General features: G+C 41.2%; 1 protein-coding gene across 3 annotated transcripts in view; it reads left to right on the top strand.

Annotated features, from left to right (window-relative positions):
* CELSR1 (cadherin EGF LAG seven-pass G-type receptor 1) overlaps positions 1-12,641 on the top strand; it is a 156,950-nt gene that overhangs the window by 113,187 nt on the left and 31,122 nt on the right. For all 3 annotated transcript variants that reach the window (XM_044280226.1, XM_044280225.1, XM_044280224.1), the window contains exons 6-15: positions 1,623-1,780; positions 1,916-2,079; positions 2,724-2,849; positions 3,774-3,940; positions 6,850-7,035; positions 8,114-8,227; positions 9,026-9,200; positions 10,550-10,691; positions 11,883-12,003; positions 12,261-12,444. In XM_044280226.1, the coding sequence (XP_044136161.1) occupies positions 1,623-1,780; positions 1,916-2,079; positions 2,724-2,849; positions 3,774-3,940; positions 6,850-7,035; positions 8,114-8,227; positions 9,026-9,200; positions 10,550-10,691; positions 11,883-12,003; positions 12,261-12,444 (1,537 nt within the window). The remainder of the gene's footprint in view (positions 1-1,622; positions 1,781-1,915; positions 2,080-2,723; positions 2,850-3,773; positions 3,941-6,849; positions 7,036-8,113; positions 8,228-9,025; positions 9,201-10,549; positions 10,692-11,882; positions 12,004-12,260; positions 12,445-12,641) is intronic.

The raw sequence follows: 12,641 nt of genomic DNA, 5'->3' as shown, positions 1-12,641 counted from the left end.
TTTATTTTACACCTTGTGTACAAGAATGCCAAATCTCCCTGTAAGGAGGAAGACAACAATTACTTGATCGCATTGCTCTGTGTTACCTGAAATGCAGGTAGGGGCTGCACAGAAACTACAGAGCGTGACTGCTAGAGAGGTCTTGTTCCTTCCAGTCATCAGCTATAAAAGCGATCATTGTTCCCTGTAGCTTTCATTGATGTGCTTGCTACTGTTACTTGTTTTATCAAGGCAGTGCTTAAACACTCAGTGCCATTTATCTATCTATCTATCTACTATTAGGGAGTCAAAGATAAGACAGCACTCCAAACTTTAGTGAGAAAATGTAGATAATAAGATATTCAGCCCATATATATATATATATATATATATATATATGCAGTATATAGTGTATTCAGGGTATTTACTATATTAGCTTCCTGCTTTTTAATTTTACATTATTTTTTAATTTGTGCCACTGTGAGCTTAATGTCAGCATCACTTCTACCTGATAGCTAGCTATGCATAATGATGTCTGCACACACCTATCCCCCCTGAGACAATAAAGATAATACAGTAGGAAACAGGAACGTGAAGGGATCTGTAATGGAAACAACAATGATAGCCGTACACTGTTAGGTAAAAGGACAAATAGTTTGATGCAGCAGCCAAGTAGCGGATTCCTGAAGCTGATATAGTAGTTAGTAGTAGGTGAGGCTTGAAATCTAATATTGCTGCAAAGAAACTATGGGAGTTTTGTAGTTTTAGTAGAAGAGCCCCGCCGACTGCCCGGGAGCTCTGCGGAAATCTCTGCTTGAACGTTTCTGTGAAACCTTTTGAATGACCAGTTATAATCTAATCACTGTGCTACGGCGCACCTTTTTATTCTTTCAATATTGTATGAACTGGACATTGAAAGTTGATGTTGGTGATAATTATAATAAAATCCATTATGAAGTTCATTAAAGATTTCTGCAGAAATGCAATACATGGTGGAATATTGTGTTATATAGCATATATCTATATATCACTTATTTTTAGATTTATTTTTTATTATATTTTTTTATATATGTATATAGCATTTATAGTTGGGAGTACCATAAATAGAAAATGCTTGTGTGTCAGCTGCTGATGGCATATTTGTAGGTGGGAATGCTTTACTGAACATTAACACTATTATTGTTCTCGTTGGTCATTGATTGTGTGACATAGAGGTGGCTCACTGAACACCGAGCTAACTGGTCTTCCTGAACCAGCAGGAACCCACATAAACCACTAGGTCACTTGTAAAACTTGCTTTACAGAGAGGTTAATATCTGTGTAAATCCCACAACTGCACTAAAAGAAACAACGTATAACTGGCCGGCACTTGCCTATAGAAAACATTTTCCAGACCCCCCAGTTTAACAGCTACAGAAGTCACGGATATATTCACCTTGAGGCTGTTGTAGGAAAGTCAATCAGACTATACTTAGCCATGCTTGGGTCAAGTGGGATTTAGGCAACTCCTTGACAGATATTTTCTCGCAGACATTACCCGTCTACTCTACACATTTTCTTCTAACATATATGATGTACTGGAAGATATAACTAACAGTATGCCATGTGGTGTGCTTAATATGAATTTACTTGTTTTCTTCAAGCCCAACATTGGAAGGCTGGGTATTCCCCATGGTCCATCTGGAGAGAAGGTGGCTGTAGTGACGGTCGACGACTGTGACACTGCTGTCGCTATACGATTTGGGAGCCTTATCAAGAACTACACATGTGCTGCCCAGGGGACACAGACTGGGTCCAAGAAGTAAGTTAATGGTTTGTTGGTCAAGTATATATATATATTGGTCAGTGACTAATTTATCTCTGGAAAATATTTTGGTGGTTTGATGGACAGAATGAAGAGTTTCCCATGTATAAAATGTTTAACCTGTTTTTCTAGGTCTCTTGACTTAACTGGACCACTGTTGCTGGGAGGCGTTCCAGATTTGCCTGAGGACTTCCCTGTGCAGAACAGACAGTTCATTGGTTGCATTAGGAATTTAACAATTGACAGTAGGCCGATAGACATGGCTAGTTATATAGCCAACAATGGCACATTACCAGGTACTTTATCTTTGTTTCAAAATGTGTGTTTTTAATTCATTTTTAAAGTATTTACCCAAACTGAAATGGGTGCTTGACGTCCTCCCTCCCTATTTTGCAGGTTTAGTTGTATACCCTGCGCACTGGATGCAGTACATATTGTATGCCACGACTTGCATATGTCTTTGTATGTTTTAGTGTTCGTTCATTTGCAAAATATTAATAGAAGCAGATTAAAAAGTAATTAAAATGGGCCAGTTAGAGATAGGCCATAGGATATAAAAATGAAGTGTTGAACTCACTATAATGGAGTGTGAATAGGCAAACGTGTGGCATGGGCACATCTGTTTTTAGATTGGTGTGGTGATGGGAATGCCAGCCATTTATGATTTATCTGATCATTGTCCTATACATTTGTGTGAAAGCCCTTTAAGAAAATGTAATAGTCCCTTTTTTTTATCATTCACATCCTACTAGAATGACCTACTGTTCTGCATCAAATTCTTTTTTATGTATCCGTTCCTTTATTTTGAAGGTTATTGACTGTTTGTCTTGCTAGTGCAGGCTATGGTGCGTTATTCACAGGGCTCATAGTTTCATTCAGATGAATTAAAAATGATCTTTACCCGTTACGAAAGGCGTGATGTTCCTCATTTCATTCAAAGGTTGTTCTGCAAAGAGGAACTATTGCGATACCAATATGTGTCAGAACCAGGGGACCTGTGTTAATAAGTGGAACACATACTACTGCGACTGTCCTCTGCACTATGGAGGGAAAAACTGTGAGCAAGGTATGTGCTACCGTTACCACCATTACTAGTGTTTAGCCAGCAGTATACTGCCTCTAGTGTGTTTTGAGAAGCTTATGAAATGCTGTTTTATGTGCAGTTGCATCCCTTTCATTTCACAGGCTTAGTCCTCATGCACACGGCCGTTGTTCTGGTCCGCATCCGAGCCACAGTTTTTGCGGCTCGTGTGCGGACCAATTCACTTCAATGGGGCCGCAAAAGATGCGGACAGCACTCTGTGTGCTGTCCACATCCCTTGCTCCGTTCCGTGGCCCCGCAAAAAAACAAACAAAAAAAAAACATATCCTATTCTTGTCCGTTTTGCAGACAAGAGTAGGCATTTCTACAATGGGCCTTCCGTTCTGCAAATTGTGGAAGGCACACGGGCGGCTTCCGTTTTTTGCGGATCTGCAATTTGCGGACTGCAAAAAACGGAACGGTCGTGTGCATGAGACCTTAAACTAGAAGACCTTTTTCTATTAGTCTCATGGTTTCATTGTGTGGCATCTGCGTGTAATTAAAGATTTTCTGAAACTATTATTAAAATATTTTGAGTGCAGTTTTTGGTGTGTTTTTTTTAAAGCCAAATCCAGGCGTGGATACAAAAGGAATGGAAACGCCACTTCTGTCTTTGGCTCGTACAACTGCATCAAAAACTACACTAAAAACTTAATGCATTTCTCCTCTCAGCATTTATGGCATATCCACAAGATATGTCATAAATGTCTAAAAGGTGCATGACCCACCTCTGGAACCTGCACCTATCTTGAACGTCTAAAACAAACAATAGGACTTTAAGAACAATCTGAGCAATGGTTTACAGTGTATATTTTGTACTTTTACCCCAAAATCCACTACAGTTTTATGTTTCCTTGCACTGTACATCTTGATCGGATAAATTGTAAATCCCAAATAATGTGTTTTCAGTAATGCCATTTCCTCAACGGTTCCAAGGAGATGGAATTGTTATATGGCCCGAGCTGGATGTTACAGTGTCTGTGCCATGGTTCATTGGAGTGATGTTTAGAACTCGTCAACCTAATGGCATGTTAATGCAGGCTAATGCTGGTTCTTCAATAAAGATTAGCATCCAGGTACGTACATATGTCCACATATAGAGCAATGCCCAGAAACACATCTGTAGACAGTACAAGCAACAACCAACTCTGGGCACAGGGAAGCATCAGTGTTACTGGTAATACTAAAGCTGGCCATAAACATGAGACAAATGTTGTCTCGAATGGCCGATTTTGGTTAAAAAAAAGGTAGTACAAAAGACTGTTTGTGATGATCTCTTTCGAAAATGTAATTCTGTAAAAGTGGTTTAATGGCACACTCTGCTAGTCCTGAGGGTGCTGGAGATGGGTCCCAGACCAGTCTTAACAATATAATGGAGACTCTGCACGCCAAGGTTTTTATTCGACACGTGATTTATTCGACAATTCTCCAGTAGTATATTCCAGTAATACATAAACATTTTAGGCAGTAAGCCTTCTTCTGATACCTGAATGCCGCACTGGTTGGGGGTGTGATCAGGTGCAGTTTGAAGATTGGAACCGGAGGCACAGGTGAGTAGCGCCTTAATGGGCTACCGCTGTTTCCTAATGACCTAAGCCCCAATCCAGAGTGCCACTCTCTACCATTGAAGCACTACTTATCTGAGCCTCCGGTTCAAATCTTCAAACTACACCTGATCACACCCCCATCCAGTGCGGCATCCAGGTATCTGTAGCAGACTTACTAATGAAAATGTAATTAGCCTCATTGGAAACGGCATGCTTATGGCATGATTGGCCGAATTCAGCTGATCATTTGCCATTGTGCTCAAGGATCATGGAGTCAGTTTTTTTTTTTGCGGTGCGGACATACCAAGGACCCATTCAAGTTGAATGGGTCCGGCCAGCTGCACAGATGTTGCCCGTGCATTGGGGACTGCAAGCACGGAACGGCCACACAACTATGAGGCCTTAGCATTAGAATTTTTTTACACCATAAAAATGCTGAAATACATGAAATGACAATCATTTATCTACTTGTGATGGATATTAAATAAATTATTGAGTTAGCAAGGGAAATGCTTCTTAATGGTACAGAATAAGGTAGAGAAAAGTAGATGATAGCCATCGCCATGTGCTGACTTCCTCCCAGTTAGGCCTCCTGCACGCGACTGCTTTTCTTTTCCCGTTTACTGGACTTTTTTGCGTTCCGTATACGGAACCATTCATTTCAATGGTTCCGCAAAAAAAACACGGAATGTACTCCGTATGCATTCCGTTTCCGTATTTCCGTTGAAAAATAGAACATGTCCTATCATTGCCCGCAAATCACGTTCCATGGCTCCATTCAAGTCAATGGGTCTGCAAAAAAAACCTTAACACATACGGAAATGCATCCGTATGTCTTCCGTATCCGTTCCGTTTTTATGGAACCATCTATTTAAAATGTTATGCCCAGACCAATTTTTTCTATGTAATTACTGTATACTGTATATGCCATACGGAAAAACGGAATGAAAACGGAAACACGACGGAAACAAACACGGAAGAACGGATCCGTGAATAACGGACCGCAAAACACTGAAAAAGCCATACGGTCGTGTGCAGGAGGCCTTATAAAGAACCTACAGACACATTTGCATGTATATTTTGAATGGGAGAACCAGCAGTTTTATGACTTGCAAGATATTAATGTATCTTCATTGTGCAATATACTATTAAGGCTGTGCACACACTAGTCTGCGAGCATGCATGTAACAGAAGCCTTGCCTTGGAACATTTCTTGTCCAGCATGATTAGACATCTATTGCACGTTTGATCAGATTTTGAAGGCTCATGGAGGAGTTTTATAAGAAAAAACTGTATTTGTTATGCTATTGTATATATTAAAGAAGCGCTCTGTTTTTATTTTATTTTACATACAATACTAACTCAGCACTAGTAGTCTAGCAGTGTAATTTATTACACCCTATTTCGGTAGGATCCATACATTTCGAAACTTTTTATTTTGGGATTGTGGTCATGTGACCTCAAGTCTGACCAGCAGTCCGGGGCTTGGTCCAATGTGTAAACAGGAATTTTGGTCTCTCCCCTGTTGCTGACTTCCTGTGAACAGTCTTCAGTAGAAATGTGGCACTTTAATTTTCTAACTAGACAATAAAAGTGCATGTACGTCAATAACACTACATGACAACAATTCAGATTCAATCCAAGAAAATGCACCAAAAACGCATGTTTTTTTCTATTCAATATTTTATCCAAGAGTTTTGTGCACACATCAATTGATTCATATCATGAGCACATTTTTCATATAAATGTCCATACTTTTATATTGACAAAGGGGGCGGACCCTCAAAACGTGGCTACATGCTTGCTGGTTACCATGTGCGCTGAATCCTGATGTAAACCAATTTGCACACTGGAAAGTATGGACATTTATATGAAAAATGTGCTCATGATGTGAATCAATAGATGTATGCACAAAACTCTTGGATAAAATATTGAATAGAAAAAACATGTATTTTTGGTCTTTTTTTTGGGGGGGGGATTGAATCTGATGTCCTGTGAACTACAGGATGACATAATCTCCAATCAAATCCCTACCTGCAGCTCTCAGGCCCTTCCCTTCCCCCACACTCCTCTGTCTATCTCTGTATTCTGCTGAAGAGATAATGTAAAGAACCAGAAGTACATATTTTTATATATATATATATATATATATATATATATATTAGGTGAGTGTATGTAGTGATTAGCTGCACTTATATAAACCTCCAGACTCACACTGCTTGTCTGTACTATCTGTGTGTCCTGACTCTCCAGTGTAGTTGTATGGGATGTAGCTTCACACTGCTCTCCCTGCATCTTGCATGTAATAGCTGTAATATCCTGCTCTATATAGGCAAAGAAAAAAAAATCCAGAATTCTTCTTTTACTAAAGTCACATAATACTGTACTTAACCATACAAATCACATTATGAGAAAATAACATTATATTTGCCAAACAGATATTGAACAGTTACCTCAACTTTGAAGTATACAGCGGCTATACTCGTTTAGCTGCTATGCAGATCCAGCAGAAGAGGGTCAGTGATGGTGAATGGCATCATTTGCTCATAGAGCTGAAGAGTTCCAAGGATGGAAAGGACGTCAAGTATTTAGCGATCATGTATCTGGACTATGGAGTTTATCAGGTAAAAAAAATAATCCATTGTGAAAGTGTATTAAGTTTCAGTTTACCCTTTGGCCTCTTGTGTGTAAGTTGTTTCTGTACATCTAGTTTTAATAACTAAATAGCGTGTAACTGCAGGATCAACAACATTGAACCATAATGCCTGGTGGGTTCATCCTGCTGAGTAAAACAGTACCACATTTATGTTCCTCTTTTGTGTTGTTCCTGATAACTTTTTATTAATATGTAAATTAGGTCTTTGGTGCATCGAGGGGTGGGTCCGGGCCTCTCGGAACACCAGAGCTCCTGTCATCTGCACTTAGACTACTCCCCCCGTCCCCTTGAATGTAATTTTGCACCTGTGCTGTAGTCTGCACTATTGGCACATGCGCAGTGCATCTGCCTCTGCTTCCCCAACAGCTCAAATGACTACTGTGCATGTGCCAATGACCTTATCTTCCACCCAGAAGAGGAGACACTCGGCTTTGTTTTGGTGAAGGGTGAAGTCAGAGGCACATGCACAGTAGTCATCTGTGTTGCTGGGGAAACAGGGGCAGATGCACTTGCATGCACACATAATGTAGGCTTCGGCACAGGTGTGAGTCTACAAGGCCAGGTGAGAGGCAATATGCCTACATTGGTGGGGTTGATCCTGCTGCCAGATGTTCTTTAAGGGGTTGTCCAGCCATGAAACATTGTTTAGAAAACAGCTTAGAATGTTATAAAATAATGAAAGAAGTCATACATACCATACTGATTTTCCACTGCCAATACCGGTTCTTCCCAGGTTCCCTGACAGTCTTTTGTTCCCTGTTGCCATATATATGTGACCCCTGTGGCTAATGACTGGCTGCAGTGGTCACATGTCCTTGTCCAGAGGGAATAGGAAGTAGAGACTGGTGGAGGATCTGGGAAGATCTGGTACCAGAGCAGTGGTAGATTGGTATGGTGCGTATGACTTCTTTTGTCATCTTATATTTTTCTAGGCTTTTTTCATGGCTGGGAAACCCCTTTAATAGCAACTGACCCTTAAAAGAGTTACCGATTCCACTGACAGATTGGATTATTTGCTCACACTGTTTTCCTCTATGTATTGACAGAACTCTGTGGAGATTGGCAACGTTCTGCCAGGCCTGAAACTGAAGGCCATCTTAGTTGGGGGTTTGTCTGATACAGATGGCCTTGTAACACAGGGGTTTACTGGCTGCATGAAGGTAAGTTTTAAGTATTGCTATTAGTTGTTTTAAATAATTCTGCTTCTTTACTAAATAGTAAGCCAACTCTATATTCACTTTATTATCCATAAGGGTGTTATTGCGCTCAGTGGTATGGAAGGATTGGAACATTTCACTTACATTTAGTTTTTTTTCCGGGAGTTCAGTATTGGCTAGTTTTTAAGAGACCGTGGTGCTCTGATGAGCTCTGCTGCCTCTTCATAGGCTGGTCATCAGTCATATGGCTTACAGAATGCTCAGTCCCATTCAAACGAAATGCCTGTGCTGCAGAACCAAGCGCGACCACTGTACAGCGCTATGGTTCATTTGCTTTGAGGAGGTCTTGTGGAGCGCCAAAGCCTTTTCAGACAGCTGAACGAAGGGGGTGCTGGGAGTCGGACCACCATGATAAGATATTAATGACCTATCCCAGGGATGGCCAACCTGCGGCTCTCCAGCTGTTGCAAAACTACAACTCCCAGGATGCCCAGACTGTCTACAACTATCAGCCTACAGCAGGGCATGGTGGGAATTGTAGTTTTACAACAGCTGGAAAGCCGCAGGTTGGCCAGCCCTGACCTATCCTGAGGATTAGCAGTCAGTGTTGAATTCCTAGAAAGACAAACTTATAGTCTTTGTCCTGATTTTTTCTTGGATGACCAAAGAGAAGAATTATTAATATTTGCATACACTATTTCCAGTAGACATCAAAATTAGATAAATCACTGCTAGGAATCATTGCATCAAGTGAAATCATCATGATCATTGGGGTAAACAACTTCTTTCATTATCCATCAGGGAGTAAGAATGGGAGAAACATCAACAAATATAGCAACCCTTAACATGAATAAAGCTGAGATCATCAACGTGGAAAGTGGTTGTGAAGTAGACAACCCTTGTGATTCCAATCCATGCCCATACAACAGTGACTGCACAGATGATTGGGACCGTTTTTCTTGTAACTGTGAACCAGGTAAGAGTAACATTAAGCTTTTTGCATTTGTAAAAGTGTACAAAAATTGTATAAAAGCAGGTTTTTTATTTTTTGTTTTTTTTGTGTTTTTTTGGGGGGTGGGGGGTTGCAGTAAGACTATAAAAACATTTTGTAACATTATGAAAAACATGGTTTTCTTAAGCCTCATGAAAATTACTCCTTTTAAAATAGAAACGAGTGGAGTGACTATCCGATTGCTGCGAGTCCAGCTTCTATACCCCCTACAAGGCTAATCAGCTTCCATCGTTGGGGGAACTTAAGATTCAACCGCTAACCATGTATTGCATGGACGGTCCAGGTCCTTTCCTATTATAGTGTATGGACAGTGGTCGTCTTCATGAGACAACCCCTTTAAGCTCTACAATATCCCTTTTTAACCATATGTATACCTATACATTCATGAAAGTACTAACTTGTAGTCAATTTAGAGCTGGGATCAGCCACCTTCCACACTCCAGCTGCTGTGAAACTACAACTGCCAGCATGCAAACATGCTCGGCTGTGACCCCTTATAGAGGTTGTGCCACAGAATTTACTTATATCCTATCTACAGGGTAGACAATAAGCATCTGATCAGTAGGGGTCTGAATGTTAGGAACCACACCGATCACGAGAACAATGGTCACATGTGCCAGTATGGAAGGTGTGGTAGGTTAAGCATGTTGTTGCTCCATTCTTCCGCTATGGGATTGCTGGAGATAGTTGAAGGCTATACTCATCCTGTAAAGTTGATTTCATGGCAGAACCCCTTTAGGCCTCCTGCACAAGGCCGTTGTTTTGGTCCGCAGCTGAGCCGCAGTTTTTGCGGCTTGGATGCAGACCCATTAACTTCAATGGGGCCGCAAAAGGCCATGTGCTGTCCTTGTCCGTTGCGCCGTTCCATGGTCCGCAAAAAAAATATAACCTGTCCTATTCTTGTCCGTTTTGCGGACAAGAATAGGCAGTTATATATCAATGGCTGCAGACAAAACATGGTTGAGGTTAACAGATATGTCTAGGATGCAATGCCTTTCTATTGTACCTGCTAAATCTACATATTAATAATAATAATAATAATGATAAAAAGAAATCTGTACAGTGGTATATGTCAGCACTAAGTTACTGGCGTATGATGTTGTGAAATAGTGATCTATTCTGCACTAGTGTTGTGATGTTCATTTACCAAGATGTTGGAAAGATGCAGCCCTTGTCTTCCAGTTAGTCAGTCTTAGACCTGTAAAACATATTTGGCATTATCTGCATATTCATCTAGTCATTTGAAAGTTTTCGGCCTCTGTTATGGCATCTGCCCAGCAGCACATGTAACTGAATCCTCTACTTTCCTCCAGGGTTCTTTGGGAGAGACTGTGTAGATGTTTGCAGCTTGAACCCCTGTGAGCATGTCTCTACTTGTGCTCGAAAGCCCAGCTCTTCTCATGGATACACGTGCGAATGTGGAGCAAGCTACTATGGGCAATATTGTGAGAACAAGTAAGGGACAAGTTACTTCTGTATTTCGTAATCCTACCAAATTGTCTTACTTCATTCTGCATAATCTTTAGATTACATACACACTGTAGTTATTTTAACCTGTGCATACTCATTGAAAGGGTTGTCCGGGTCCAGACATAACCTCATCTTCACTCATTTGGCATGGAGCATTTCTTGTGCCGATGCTCCCCCTTGCCATACGATGCATGGGCAATGTCTGATTTGTTTACATCTTCACTATTCTAGGTGGAGACTTTCGCCAAGCAGTGATCCCGGAGATGTCACCGGCACAAATGGGTGCTCTATAGCGCTGACCTAGGCTCTAAAACAGCCTAGAGCAGTTCTATTTGTGCCGGTGATGTCACTGGAATCACTGCTAGGTGGAAGTCTCCGCCTAGCATGTTTTTATGAAGCCTAGTACGTCACCAGTAGTAAAGAAAAAGCCCTTGTCCTGCCAGATGCAGCAGAAGACAAGGGGGAACATCGGAGCACCATTACTCCACTCATACATGCTAGATGAGGTTATGTCTGGGTTCAGCTCTGAAACCGTCAACCCCTTTAAATAAATGACGGCCATTCCTGCTGGCTGTGTATAGGAGACTCCTGACTCTTACCCAGTGGCAGTTATCAGGAGAGATATGGAGTCCGGCTGCAGCTTTCTCGCCTCTCCCCATTTAGGATGCATACTGAGCTGTATGGGGGGGACAGGAGAGATAGCTGTAGAGAGAGCAGGACAAACAAGCATTCAGCCCACAGCTATCTAATGTGGATGGCTGACATTAGGGACCGATTAGACTGGACAATTTTCTGGCCAATTATCAGGAACAAACCTTCATAGGAATGCTCATTACTGATAATAGGCCCATATAATCGTGCTACCGATCAGCCAGTTGTCGGCTGATTTGCATCTTTTATCGGGCTGAAGATGTACTATTATCTGCAAGACATCTCCCTGTATAATCCAGAATGTGCTGCCGATAATCGAACTGAATGAGGGAGGAAGAACTGCGGTAGTGATCCCAGTTGACTTTGCACTGGCTGATGCCAACGAGCGCCCATCAACATGTTTATTGTCAACCAGCACCCATCCTGACTGAACATTGGGCAGTCTCATAGGACCCTTAATTTACATTCTCATCTGTGCTTAATCTAATGTTTAGAGCTGGACTGACTTTTTATCTCCTATGTTAGAGTCGATTTGCCCTGTCCGAGAGGCTGGTGGGGTAATCCTATCTGTGGACCCTGTAACTGTGATGTCAGTAAAGGATTTGACCCTGATTGTAATAAGACAAATGGAGAATGCCGGTGTAAGGTAAGGTGTTATAAGGTGTCCTTCATATTCACTGAAATCATGTACTATAGTACACCTTCATCTTGTAGGTAGATGTGACACTAGACCATATGAAGGTTCTCAGTTCAGAGACACAAAATGTGTTGTTGTCACAAATGTCACTCGCCCCAGTTATTACATAAGATTCTGTATTTAAAAACTTGCTGATCTTTTAAAAACCCAGTGAGAAAGATCAGATAAATGTGTTCATTTAATAAATGTTTGTCTCCTTTTCACAGGAAAATTACTACAAGCCACAAGAAAGCGACACTTGTTACCCATGTGACTGCTTTCCTTCAGGAGCATATGAACGTGGCTGTGACATGGAGACTGGACAGTGCCCATGCAAACCTGGCGTTATTGGGCGCCAGTGTAACCGCTGTGACAATCCCTTTGCTGAGGTCACCAATAACGGCTGTGAAGGTATTGCATGAAATAAGAACTGTGTATATACTAGCAGGGGTTAACAGAGTGGTGTTGAGCGAACCCTTCTATGTGCACTGATTTACCAAGACTATTCCAAATAGATTTAAAGGAACACTAAACATAGAAATGAATGCTAAACATGAAATATACTTGTCCTCACTGTCAGTCTCCTGCATTTTCTGCATGATCATGAC

This window comes from Bufo gargarizans, chromosome 2 (assembly GCF_014858855.1).
Source record: "Bufo gargarizans isolate SCDJY-AF-19 chromosome 2, ASM1485885v1, whole genome shotgun sequence".
Classification (NCBI taxonomy): Eukaryota; Metazoa; Chordata; class Amphibia; order Anura; family Bufonidae; genus Bufo; species Bufo gargarizans.
This window is presented reverse-complemented; position numbering and strand designations above follow the sequence as displayed.